At 38.7% G+C, this 12,611-nt stretch overlaps 1 protein-coding gene across 1 annotated transcript; it reads left to right on the top strand.

The window, feature by feature from the left end:
• The first annotated feature begins 274 nt into the window (after positions 1 to 274).
• Positions 275 to 11,771, top strand: LOC143745396 (zona pellucida sperm-binding protein 3). Its single transcript, XM_077237495.1, has 10 exons — positions 275 to 374; positions 446 to 627; positions 694 to 791; positions 864 to 952; positions 4,272 to 4,452; positions 4,798 to 4,903; positions 4,972 to 5,060; positions 10,582 to 10,667; positions 10,736 to 10,819; positions 11,594 to 11,771. Exons 1-10 carry the CDS (start codon positions 320 to 322, stop codon positions 11,746 to 11,748), a joined length of 1,125 nt encoding a protein of 374 aa, XP_077093610.1. The 5' UTR covers positions 275 to 319; the 3' UTR covers positions 11,749 to 11,771.
• Positions 11,772 to 12,611: the final 840 nt, after the last annotated feature.

The raw sequence follows: 12,611 nt of genomic DNA, 5'->3' as shown, positions 1-12,611 counted from the left end.
TGCTCATCTGACCGTGAGTGACTGGATTAGTTAATGCTCATCTGACCGTGAGTGACTCGATTAGTTAACGCTCATCTGACCGTGAGTGACTGGATTACTTAATGCTCAGCTGACCGTGAGTGACTGGATTAGTTAACGCTCATCTGACCGTGAGTGACTCGATTAGTTAACGCTCATCTGACCGTGAGTGACCCGATTAGTTAACGCTCAGCTGATTGTGAGTGACTGGATTAGTTAATGCTCAGCTGACAGCGGTTGACTTGATTAGCATCATCTCCAATAAAGGACAAGAGGTGCTTGTGTTTCTGTTTGGCTGAAGATGATTTCAGAGTTGTTGTTCTTGATGTTTGTGGCCACTGCCATGGCACAGAAGGGTGTGTTCTTGTCTTTATTCCTCCATGTTGATGGTGTATCTGTCAGGTTAACTGGAGTGGTGTGTGTTCAGATTTGTCTGTAGAATGTGGCAGTGATTACTGGGTTACGGTGCACTGGAGGCCAGGACTGGGGTTCTCCCAGAAGGTGGATCCGTCCAGAGCTCTACTGGGAACCTGTCCGCCGAGCTCCCTGATGTCTGAGGACACGCTACTCTTCCGTGTGTTCATGCGTGACTGTGACTTCATCCAGCAGGTATTGACCTAACTCAGAGCAAACACCGCTCAATCTCTCGCCTGATTCTCTTCTGCTGTGTTGAAGGTGATGGAGGGCCGAGTCACGTACTCCAACATGCTGATCTATGCGCGACGCCCTGAACTTCCCATAATCACCCAGTCCGTGAAGTGCGTCTATGACTCGTAGGTATCAGGAGGCAGTGGTCAGTGTGGGGTGAATGAGTTTTGGTGTAAGTCTTTGGCACGTTTTCTCAGGCCTGTAGGTGAGGAGAGCGAGTTCAGCACTGAGGAACAGGACGAGAACGTAGAAAAACAGGAGACCTTCAACATGGAGATCATGAACCGTTAGTCAAACTCACTCACTATCTTCAGCACACATTCCCTCTTTAGTTTTTCAGACTTTCATTCAAATGACTTGCTCCACTTCTGAAAAGCCTCATTGATTAAATTTACTAATGCTCTGCTTTTGTATTGAATATCTTGTTGATCTGGAAAACCATTTACAACCCTAAAAATAAACTGTTTAATTGGGTAAATCATAATTGACGAACTAAGTTATTATATTAAAGTTGAAATTGACACACTCATTCGAAATTATGGCGACTCTAAATTGACATTCATAATTGAGATTTAAAAAGTCAACAGTTAATTCAAGAGTTGAAATCGAGCTAAATATAGTGCTTTAAGATTTAATATCAACTGTGTTAGTAGGGTCAGATGGGTAAGGACACACAAGACTGACATGTGATGATGAGATATGAGATGATATGAGATATGAGATATGATGATGATGAGAAATATGAGATATGATGATGAGAGATATGAGAGATATGAGATATGATGATGAGAGATATGAGATATGATGATGAGAGATATGAGATATGATGATGAGAGATATGAGATATGATGATGAGAGATATGAGATATGATGATGAGAGATATGAGATATGATGATGAGAGATATGAGATATGATGATGAGAGATATGAGATATGATGATGAGAGATATGAGATATGATGATGAGAGATATGAGATATGATGATGAGAGATATGAGATATGATGATGAGAGATATGAGATATGATGATGAGAGATATGAGATATGATGATGAGAGATATGAGATATGATGATGAGAGATATGAGATATGATGATGAGAGATATGAGATATGATGATGAGAGATATGAGATATGATGATGAGAGATATGAGATATGATGATGAGAGATATGAGAGGATGATGAGATAAGAGATGATGATGAGATATGAGATGATGAGATATGAGATGATGATGAGAGATGAGATGATGATGAGAGATGAGATATGAGATGATGATGAGATAAGAGATGATGATGATGAGATAAGAGATGATGATGAGAGATAAGAGATGATGATGAGAGATAAGAGATGATGATGAGAGATATGAGATATGATGATGAGAGATATGAGATATGATGATGAGAGATATGAGATATGATGATGAGAGATATGAGATATGATGATGAGAGATATGATATATGATGATGAGAGATATGAGATATGATGATGAGAGATATGAGAGAGGATGATGAGATAAGAGATGATGATGAGATAAGAGATGATGATGAGATAAGAGATGATGATGAGATATGAGATGATGATGAGATATGAGATGATGATGAGATATGAGATGATGATGAGAGATAAGAGATGATGAGAGATAAGAGATGATGATGAGAGATAAGAGATGATGATGAGAGATAAGAGATGATGATGAGAGATATGAGATGATGATGAGAGATATGAGATGATGATGAGAGATATGAGATGATGATGAGAGATATGAGATGATGATGAGAGATATGAGATGATGATGAGAGATATGAGATGATGATGAGAGATATGAGATGATGATGAGAGAGATGAGATGATGATGAGAGATATGAGATGATGATGAGAGATGAGATATGAGATGATGATGAGATGATGAGAGATGAGAGATGAGAGATGAGAGATGAGATGAGAGATGAGAGATGAGATGATGATGAGAGATGAGATGATGATGAGAGATAAGAGATGATGATGAGAGATAAGAGATGATGATGAGAGATAAGAGATGATGATGAGAGATGAGATGATGATGAGAGATATGAGATGATGATGATGAGAGATGAGATGATGATGAGAGATGAGATGATGATGAGAGATATGAGATGATGATGAGAGATATGAGATGATGATGAGAGATATGAGATGATGATGAGAGATAAGAGATGATGAGAGATGAGATAAGAGATGATGATGAGAGATGAGAGATGATGATGAGATATAGAGATGAGAGATGATGATGAGATATAGAGATGAGATGATGATGAGAGATATGAGATGATGATGAGAGATATGAGATGATGATGAGAGATATGAGATGATGATGAGAGAGATGAGATGATGATGAGAGATGAGATGATGATGAGAGATAAGAGATGATGATGAGAGATAAGAGATGATGATGAGAGATAAGAGATGATGATGAGAGATAAGAGATGATGATGAGAGATGAGATATGAGATGATGATGAGAGATGAGATAGGAGATGATGATGAGAGATGAGATATGAGATGATGATGAGAGATATGAGATGATGATGAGAGATGAGATATGAGATGATGATGAGAGATATGAGATGATGATGAGAGATAAGAGATGATGATGAGAGATGAGATGATGATGATGAGAGATATGAGATGATGATGATGAGAGATGAGATGATGAGAGATATGAGATGATGATGAGAGATATGAGATGATGATGAGAGATATGAGATGATGATGAGAGATAAGAGATGATGAGAGATGAGATAAGAGATGATGATGAGAGATGAGAGATGATGATGAGAGATGAGAGATGAGATGATGATGAGAGATGAGATGATGATGAGAGATGAGATGATGATGAGAGATGAGATGATGATGAGAGATGAGATATGAGATGATGATGAGAGATATGAGATGATGATGAGAGATATGAGATGATGATGAGAGATATGAGATGATGATGAGATGATGATGAGAGAGATGAGATGATGATGAGAGAGATGAGATGATGATGAGAGATGAGATGATGATGAGAGATGAGATGATGATGAGAGATGAGATGATGATGAGAGATGAGATGATGATGAGAGATGAGATGATGAGAGATAAGAGATGATGAGAGATGAGATAAGAGATGATGATGAGAGATGAGAGATGATGATGAGAGATGAGAGATGAGATGATGATGAGAGATGAGATGATGATGAGAGATGAGATATGAGATGATGATGAGAGATATGAGATGATGATGAGAGATATGAGATGATGATGAGAGATATGAGATGATGATGAGAGAGATGAGATGATGATGAGAGAGATGAGATGATGATGAGAGAGATGAGATGATGATGAGAGAGATGAGATGATGATGAGAGAGATGAGATGATGATGAGAGATGAGATGATGATGAGAGATGAGATGATGATGAGAGATGAGATGATGATGAGAGATGAGATGATGATGAGAGATGAGATATGAGATGATGATGAGAGATGAGATGATGATGAGATATGAGAGATGAGATATGATGATATGAGAGGATATGATGATGATGATTCTGCATGACTCTGATCAGCACTGGTTGGTTCTGCAGCTGATTTCAGTGGTCCTGCTCCGTCTCTGAGGTTCGGACTGGGTTCCAGTATTCCCATCAGAGCCACGGTGGAGCCGAGGAGCCACAGATCGCTGAGGATCTACATAAAGAGCTGTGAGTTCGCCACAGACGCCGACACTCGCCGCGCCACACAGGTGCATCCCATCATCGCCAACGCTGGGTGAGTCCACTGGACGGTTGTGGTTTGCTATTGGCTGATCTCATGTGAGTGACAGGTTGCCCTGCCCACATCATCAGAGAAAAGACCCAGCAAGAGGAAGTTATTCTGGTTCAAGATTATTTAAACAATGATGTGCACCCATAAATAATTTAGAATAAACACTGCAATATTTCATTAAAAAAAAGAATTTCCATTTTGATTTCATGGTGACTTTAAGGGCATAGCAGCAACAATAAAAAAACATGTCCATTAAGGGACATTCAACACCATGTGCAGCAATGAATCAATATATTGTATAAAAACCCAAGAAATGGTTGTGCACCGCACGTGTAATGATTCTCTCAGGTGTCTGATGGAAAGTAAATCCGGAAACTCCAGCTTTCTGCCGCGCCGGCATTCTGATGAAATCCGCCTCTATCTCGAAGCCTTCAGGTTTGCTCTGGGAGAGAAGGTGAGCGCTGCGGCTCATCCTCAGCTTTTACTGCTTGGTGTCATTCTCAGTTCTGTTTCTGTGGGCAGATTTTCCTTCACTGTGATCTGGAAGCTTGTGTCGTCCAGAGCTTGAGCGTGCACCGCAAGGCCTGTCACTACGTGCCGGAGAAGCGCAGGTCCTTCACACACACTTCGACTTGAGGGATAGTTCACCCAAAAATGAAGATACAATAGTACAGGGTTAGTACTCTAATACAATCAGAGTTATATTAAAAAATATCCTGACTCTTACAAGCTTTATAATGACAGTGAATGGCTGTTTGTTTTGAAGTCAATAAAAGTGCATCTGTCCATCATAAAAGTGCATCTGTCCATCATAAAGTGCTCCACAGGCTCTGCAGGGTTAGTTTTCTACAGTCGCTAGGACACATTTCTCAATACTTAGGTCACTTTTTGAAAACTCTTCACACAGTTCTCCAAACCAACTTTTGCACAGCAGTTCATTTCACTTTCAAAATGCACTAAAACTACCAAATCACTTCATACATGTCTCAAATCAACATATTCTTCCAGAACACTAGCAAAGGTTGACCGACAACAAACACACTTTGTCACCCACAAAGCAATGACCTAAAACACACTAACAACAGGTAGCATTATACAATGTTTTCTTCAGTAAAACAAGCACAGCTCTCTACGGTTTACAATTCACTGCAATATATTTTACTGGATTGAATCAGACATGATGCAGAACGCTTCAATATATTTAGTCTTTTTTTTGTTTTTTTGCACAGACTAATTACAAAATACAAGAATTTGTACACACCATTCACCGATACAGATACAGTAGGAATCAGCTGTGGTTGGTCCAATTGTCCAATTGTTTTTATAGCATTTCATTTTTAGATTCGAAATATATTTCATTACAATATTACTGTAGAAATGTAGAAAATACTGTCATATTCAGTTTTGTATTATGTTATTGTTTCGAACATAAGTTTAACAGTTTTGATAACAGTGTGCAAGCATGTGCAAATTGGCCTGTAAGTACACAGAGTTTTGGCGGTTGTTGTGTCGAAGTGAGAAAATAATGTAATTTGAAAGATGTAGTCATTGAATGCATTTTGTGCCAAAGCAATGATAAATGATCCACAGTTTAGCCCACATACACTTCTGTTGTGCTCACTGTGTGAAGAGTTCTGAAAAAGTGACCTAAGTATTGACAAATGTGTCCTAGCGACTGTAAAAAAATGTAATAAAGGCCTTCTGAAGCGTTTGTGTAAGAAAAATATTCCAATTTAAAAGTAAAATAACTAGCTTCCGGCCAAACGAGCATACGGATCTGACTTGAGCGTAAAGCACAACTTATGTGAGTAATGCGATGCATTGCTGATATTTACACTATGCCATGACACTACACACTGAGCCATGACGCACTTTTATGATAGATGCACTTTTATGATGGATAGATGCACTTTTATGATGGATAGATGCACTTTTATGATGGATAGATGCACTTTTATGATAGATGCACTTTTATGATAGATGCACTTTTATGATAGATGCACTTTTATGATAGATGCACTTTTATGATAGGTGCACTTTTATGATAGATGCACTTTTATGATAGATGCACTTTTATGATAGATGCACTTTTATGATAGATGCACTTTTATGATAGATGCACTTTTATGATGGATGCACTTTTATGATGGACAGATGCACTTTTATGATGGACAGATGCACTTTTATGATGGACAGATGCACTTTTATGATGGATAAATGCACTTTTAGGATGGATAGATGCACTTTTAGGATGGATAGATGCACTTTTATGATGGATAAATGCACTTTTAGGATGGACAGATGCACTTTTATGATGGATAAATGCACTTTTAGGATGGATAGATGCACTTTTATGATGGATAAATGCACTTTTATGATGGATAGATGCACTTTTATGATGGATAAATGCACTTTTATGATGATAGATGCACTTTTATGATGGACGGATGCACTTTTATGATGGACGGATGCACTTTTATGATGGACAGATGCACTTTTATGATGGATAGATGCACTTTTATGATGGACAGATGCACTTTTATGATGGACAGATGCACTTTTATGATGGGCAGATGCACTTTTATGATGGACAGATGCACTTTTATGATGGACAGATGCACTTTTATGATGGACAGATGCACTTTTAGGATGGATAGATGCACTTTTAGGATGGATAGATGCACTTTTAGGATGGATAGATGCACTTTTAGGATGGATAGATGCACTTTTAGGATGGACAGATGCACTTTTAGGATGGATAGATGCACTTTTATGATGGATAGATGCACTTTTAGGATGGATAGATGCACTTTTAGGATTGATAGATGCACTTTTAGGATGGATAGATGCACTTTTATGATGGATAGATGCACTTTAATGATAAATGCACTTTTACGATGAATATATGCACTTTTCATGGACAGATGCACTTTTACGATGGATAGATGCACTTTTACGATGGATAGATGCACTTTTACGATGGATAGATGCACTTTTACGATAGATGCACTTTTACGATAGATGCACGTTTACGATAGATGCACGTTTACGATAGATGCACGTTTACGATAGATGCACGTTTACGATAGATGCACTTTTACGATAGATGCACTTTTACGATAGATGCACTTTTATGATAGATGCACTTTTATAATGGACAGATGCACTTTTATGATGGACAAATGCACTTTTATGATGGATAAATGCACTTTATGATGGATAAATGCACTTATGATGGATAGATGCACTTTTATGATAGATGCACTTTTAGGATGGATAGATGCACTTTTAGGATGGATAGATGCACTTTTAGGATGGATAGATGCACTTTTAGGATGGATAGATGCACTTTTAGGATGGATAGATGCACTTTTATGATGGATAGATGCACTTTTATGATGGATAGATGCACTTTTATGATGATAGATGCACTTTTAGGATGGATAGATGCACTTTAATGATAAATGCACTTTTGCGATGAATATATGCACTTTTCATGGACAGATGCACTTTTATGATGGATAGATGCACTTTTACGATGGATAGATGCACGTTTATGATGGACAGATGCACTTTTATGATGGACAGATGCACTTTTATGATGGATAGATGCACTTTTATGATAGATGCACGTTTATGATAGATGCACGTTTATGATAGATGCACGTTTATGATAGATGCACGTTTATGATAGATGCACTTTTACGATGGATGCACTTTTACGATGGATGGATGCACTTTTACGATGGACAGATGCACTTTTACGATGGACAGATGCACTTTTACGATGAATAGATGCACTTTTCATGGACAGATGCACTTTTATGATGGACAGATGCACTTTTATGATGGACAGATGCACTTTTATGATGGACAGATGCACTTTTAGGATGGATAGATGCACTTTTAGGATGGATAGATGCACTTTTATGATGATAGATGCACTTTTAGGATGGATAGATGCACTTTAATGATAAATGCACTTTTACGATGAATATATGCACTTTTCATGGACAGATGCACTTTTATGATGGACAGAGGCACTTTTACGATGGACAGATACACTTTTACGATGGATAGATGCACTTTTACGATGGATAGATGCACGTTTATGATGGACAGATGCACTTTTATGATGGACAGATGCACTTTTATGATGGATAGATGCACTTTTATGATAGATGCACGTTTATGATGGATGCACTTTTACGATGGATGGATGCACTTTTACGATGGATGGATGCACTTTTACGATGGACAGATGCACTTTTACGATGGACAGATGCACTTTTACGATGGATAGATGCACTTTTCATGGACAGATGCACTTTTATGATGGACAGATGCACTTTTATGATGGACAGATGCACTTTTATGATGGACAGATGCACTTTTACGATGGATAGATGCACTTTTATGATGGACAGATGCACTTTTATGATGGACAGATGCCCTTTTATGATAGATGCACGTTTATGATGGATAGATGCACTTTTACGATGGATAGATGCACGTTTACGATGGACAGATGCACTTTTATGATGGATAGATGCACTTTTATGATAGATGCACGTTTATGATGGATGCACTTTTACGATGGATGGATGCACTTTTACGATGGATGGATGCACTTTTACGATGGACTGATGCACTTTTACGATGGACTGATGCACTTTTACGATGAATAGATGCACTTTTACGATGGACAGATGCACTTTTACGATGGACAGATGCACTTTTACGATGGACAGATGCACTTTTACGATGGACAGATGCACTTTTACGATGGATAGATGCACTTTTCTTGGATAGATGCACGTTTATGATAGATGCACGTTTATGATAGATGCACGTTTATGATAGATGCACGTTTATGATAGATGCACGTTTATGATAGATGCACGTTTATGATAGATGCACGTTTATGATGGATGCACTTTTACGATGGATGGATGCACTTTTACGATGAATAGATGCACTTTTCATGGACAGATGCACTTTTACGATGGACAGATGCACTTTTACGATGGATAGATGCACTTTTACGATGGATAGATGCACTTTTATGATGATATATGCACTTTTCTTGGATAGATGCACGTTTACGATAGATGCACGTTTACGATAGATGCACGTTTACGATAGATGCACGTTTACGATAGATGCACGTTTACGATAGATGCACGTTTACGATAGATGCACGTTTACGATAGATGCACGTTTACGATAGATGCACGTTTACGATAGATGCCATTTACGATAGATGCACGTTTACGATGGATGCACGTTTACGATGGATGCACGTTTACGATGGATAGATGCACGTTTACGATGGATAGATGCACTTTTACGATAGATGCACTTTTACGATAGATGCACTTTTACGATAGATGCACGTTTATGATAGATGCACGTTTATGATAGATGCACGTTTATGATAGATGCACGTTTATGATAGATGCACGTTTATGATAGATGCACGTTTATGATAGATGCACTTTTCTTGGATAGATGCACGTTTATGATAGATGCACTTTTCTTGGATAGATGCACGTTTATGATGGATGCACGTTTATGATGGATGCACGTTTACGATGGATGCACGTTTACGATGGATAGATGCACGTTTACGATGGATAGATGCACGTTTACGATGGATAGATGCACGTTTACGATGGATAGATGCACGTTTACGAATGCACGTTTACGAATGCACGTTTACGATGGATAGATGCACGTTTACGATGGATAGATGCACCTTTAGGATAGATGCACCTTTAGGATAGATGCACCTTTAGGATAGATGCACTTTTATGATGGACGGATGCACATTTATGATAGATGCACTTTTATGATAGATAGATAATGCACTTTTATGATGGATAGATGCACTTTTATGGACAGAAACAGCCATTTCACTGCCATTCTAAAGCTTGTAAGAGCTTTACATTTTTTAATATAACTCCGACTGTATTCGTCTGAAAGAAGAATGTCATATACACCTAGGATGACTTAAGGGTTAGTAAATCATGGCCTAATTCCTTTTCGGGTAACTATCCCTTTAACTAATCATGTGAAGCTGTTAATGTGTGGAGCTCCTGTAGAGCCAGTTGTGATGACGTTGTGTTTTAGATGGATGCTCCTGGATGACCCGTCCCAGAGCTACACCTGTACCTGCTGTGACTCCAGCTGCCCGAGGACCGACCTCATGATCGACGGTACGGGATCATCACCAGCCTCTCTTCTGGACCAGGACTGAGCATTAACAACCTGACTTTCTCCACAGGCGTGTCGGCACATAAAGTTCTGGGGCCATTTGTGATCGTGGAGGGCAGCGGGTCACTGGACTCCAGGTCGAGCTCTGAACGCGGTCAGTGATGTTCAGTCACGTCCATGTCAGGGCTGGGCACTGACACAGATAAGATTCACAAGTTAGCGATTCAAATTTGGATCTCTGTTCAATTTCGGATCTCTGTTCAATTTCGGATCTCTGTTCAATTTCGGATCTCTGTTCAATTTCGGATCTCTGTTCAATTTCGGATCTCTGTTCAATTTCGGATCTCTGTTCAATTTCGGATCTCTGTTCAATTTCGGATCTCTGTTCAATTTCGGACCTCTGTTCAATTTCGGACCTCTGTTCAATTTCGGACCTCTGTTCAATTTCGGACCTCTGTTCAATTTCGGACCTCTGTTCAATTTCGGACCTCTGTTCAATTTCGGACCTCTGTTCAATTTCGGACCTCTGTTCAATTTCGGACCTCTGTTCAATTTCGGACCTCTGTTCAATTTCGGACCTCTGTTCAATTTCGGATCTCTATCAGGTATGGTACATGCCAGTTTTTCTCAAGCAAAGACATCTCTCTGAACTAATGCTGTGAACTATACAGAAACTCTGTTGAATTTTGTAATGTAGATAATTTGAGACCTGAGACTTTTTCATATCGAAGCACGAAGATTGCAATTGGATTGCAGGAGCTACAATTTATGATAATAATGAAGACTGAAAGATCGATTCTTGAAATTTAAGAATCCATATTAGTTGATCAAAATGAAACGTGTTAAAATCAGACATTCTTAACCCAGCCCTAGTCATGACCTTGAGTTTGTGATGATGAGGATGATGATGGATGATGATGATGCACAGGTATGAGCGAGTCTCGTGTCTGGCTGCTGGTATTCGTGGTCGCGGTGGCGCTGGTGACCGTCATGGGTGTTTTGGCCGTCAGTTATTACCTGTGTTTCTGGAGAGGAGGACGCCTGGGCTACAGGCCGAGCAGAGATCTACTCACCAAATACTAATGCTCAATAAAGAGTCTGATGTGGCTGCTGTTGCTCATGTCGTGTTTGTCCACCAGGTGGCGCTCTAGTGCTGTCGTTTATCAAGCATCTTCTGTCCGCTCAGTTCCTGCAGGTACAAAAGCCTGGAATGATGCAGAGCCGAATCCAGTGGTAAAATGGATCTAGTATACTGGACTAACTTTGTCAATGTTTGAGAAATGATTGCAATGTTGCAAAAGCTTTAAAAGCAGGATGTTTACAATGTAAATAGAATGTTTAGTGGACCAAACATATTGTGGGACTGAAGAGATCTTGTACTCTAAACCAGGGGTTCTCAACATTTTTACTTGTACTGTTCACAACATTTTTCTAAACTTTTAAGGGCGCTCGTGGTTTCTTTAACAAATTACATTTCAAGATATCAGACGTTTTAATAGTCAAAGGTTCTCCAAGTTCCACTGTTATTAACTGGATTGGCATTAATTCTTCATGGTTTTCTGGATAAGGATTTTAACTTTCTACCAGATAGTGTTTTAGTCCTTAGCCATTGTGTTTCAAGATTTTGCTGACTTGCATTATTTTTCCAGGTTTAAAAATCATTTTAAAATGAGCCTTCATGTTTTCTAACACAGTTAATGTAACTCAAATGAAGAATTGAAATACAAAATATCTTGAGTTTGAGCTTATTTGGTTTTGGTTTTATTTTTAAGTTTAGGTCTAACTTCAAATGATTTAGTCGTTTTGGTAGTTTGAGGTTTGCTGAGGGTTTTCACAGTGATACCACAGAAGAACTGTTTTTGGTTCCCCAAAGACCGTTTAAAACAACCATTTTCTCAGAAGAACATTTAAAAAAATCTCAAGAACTTTTGTGGAATGAAAATCTT

The sequence above is a fragment of the Siphateles boraxobius genome, unplaced genomic scaffold (assembly GCF_051911475.1).
Source record: "Siphateles boraxobius isolate OS27281-9 unplaced genomic scaffold, OSU_SipBor_1 202, whole genome shotgun sequence".
NCBI classification, from domain to species: Eukaryota; Metazoa; Chordata; class Actinopteri; order Cypriniformes; family Leuciscidae; genus Siphateles; species Siphateles boraxobius.
Note: the sequence above shows the minus strand (reverse complement) of the source record. Positions and strands in the feature narration are given on the sequence as shown.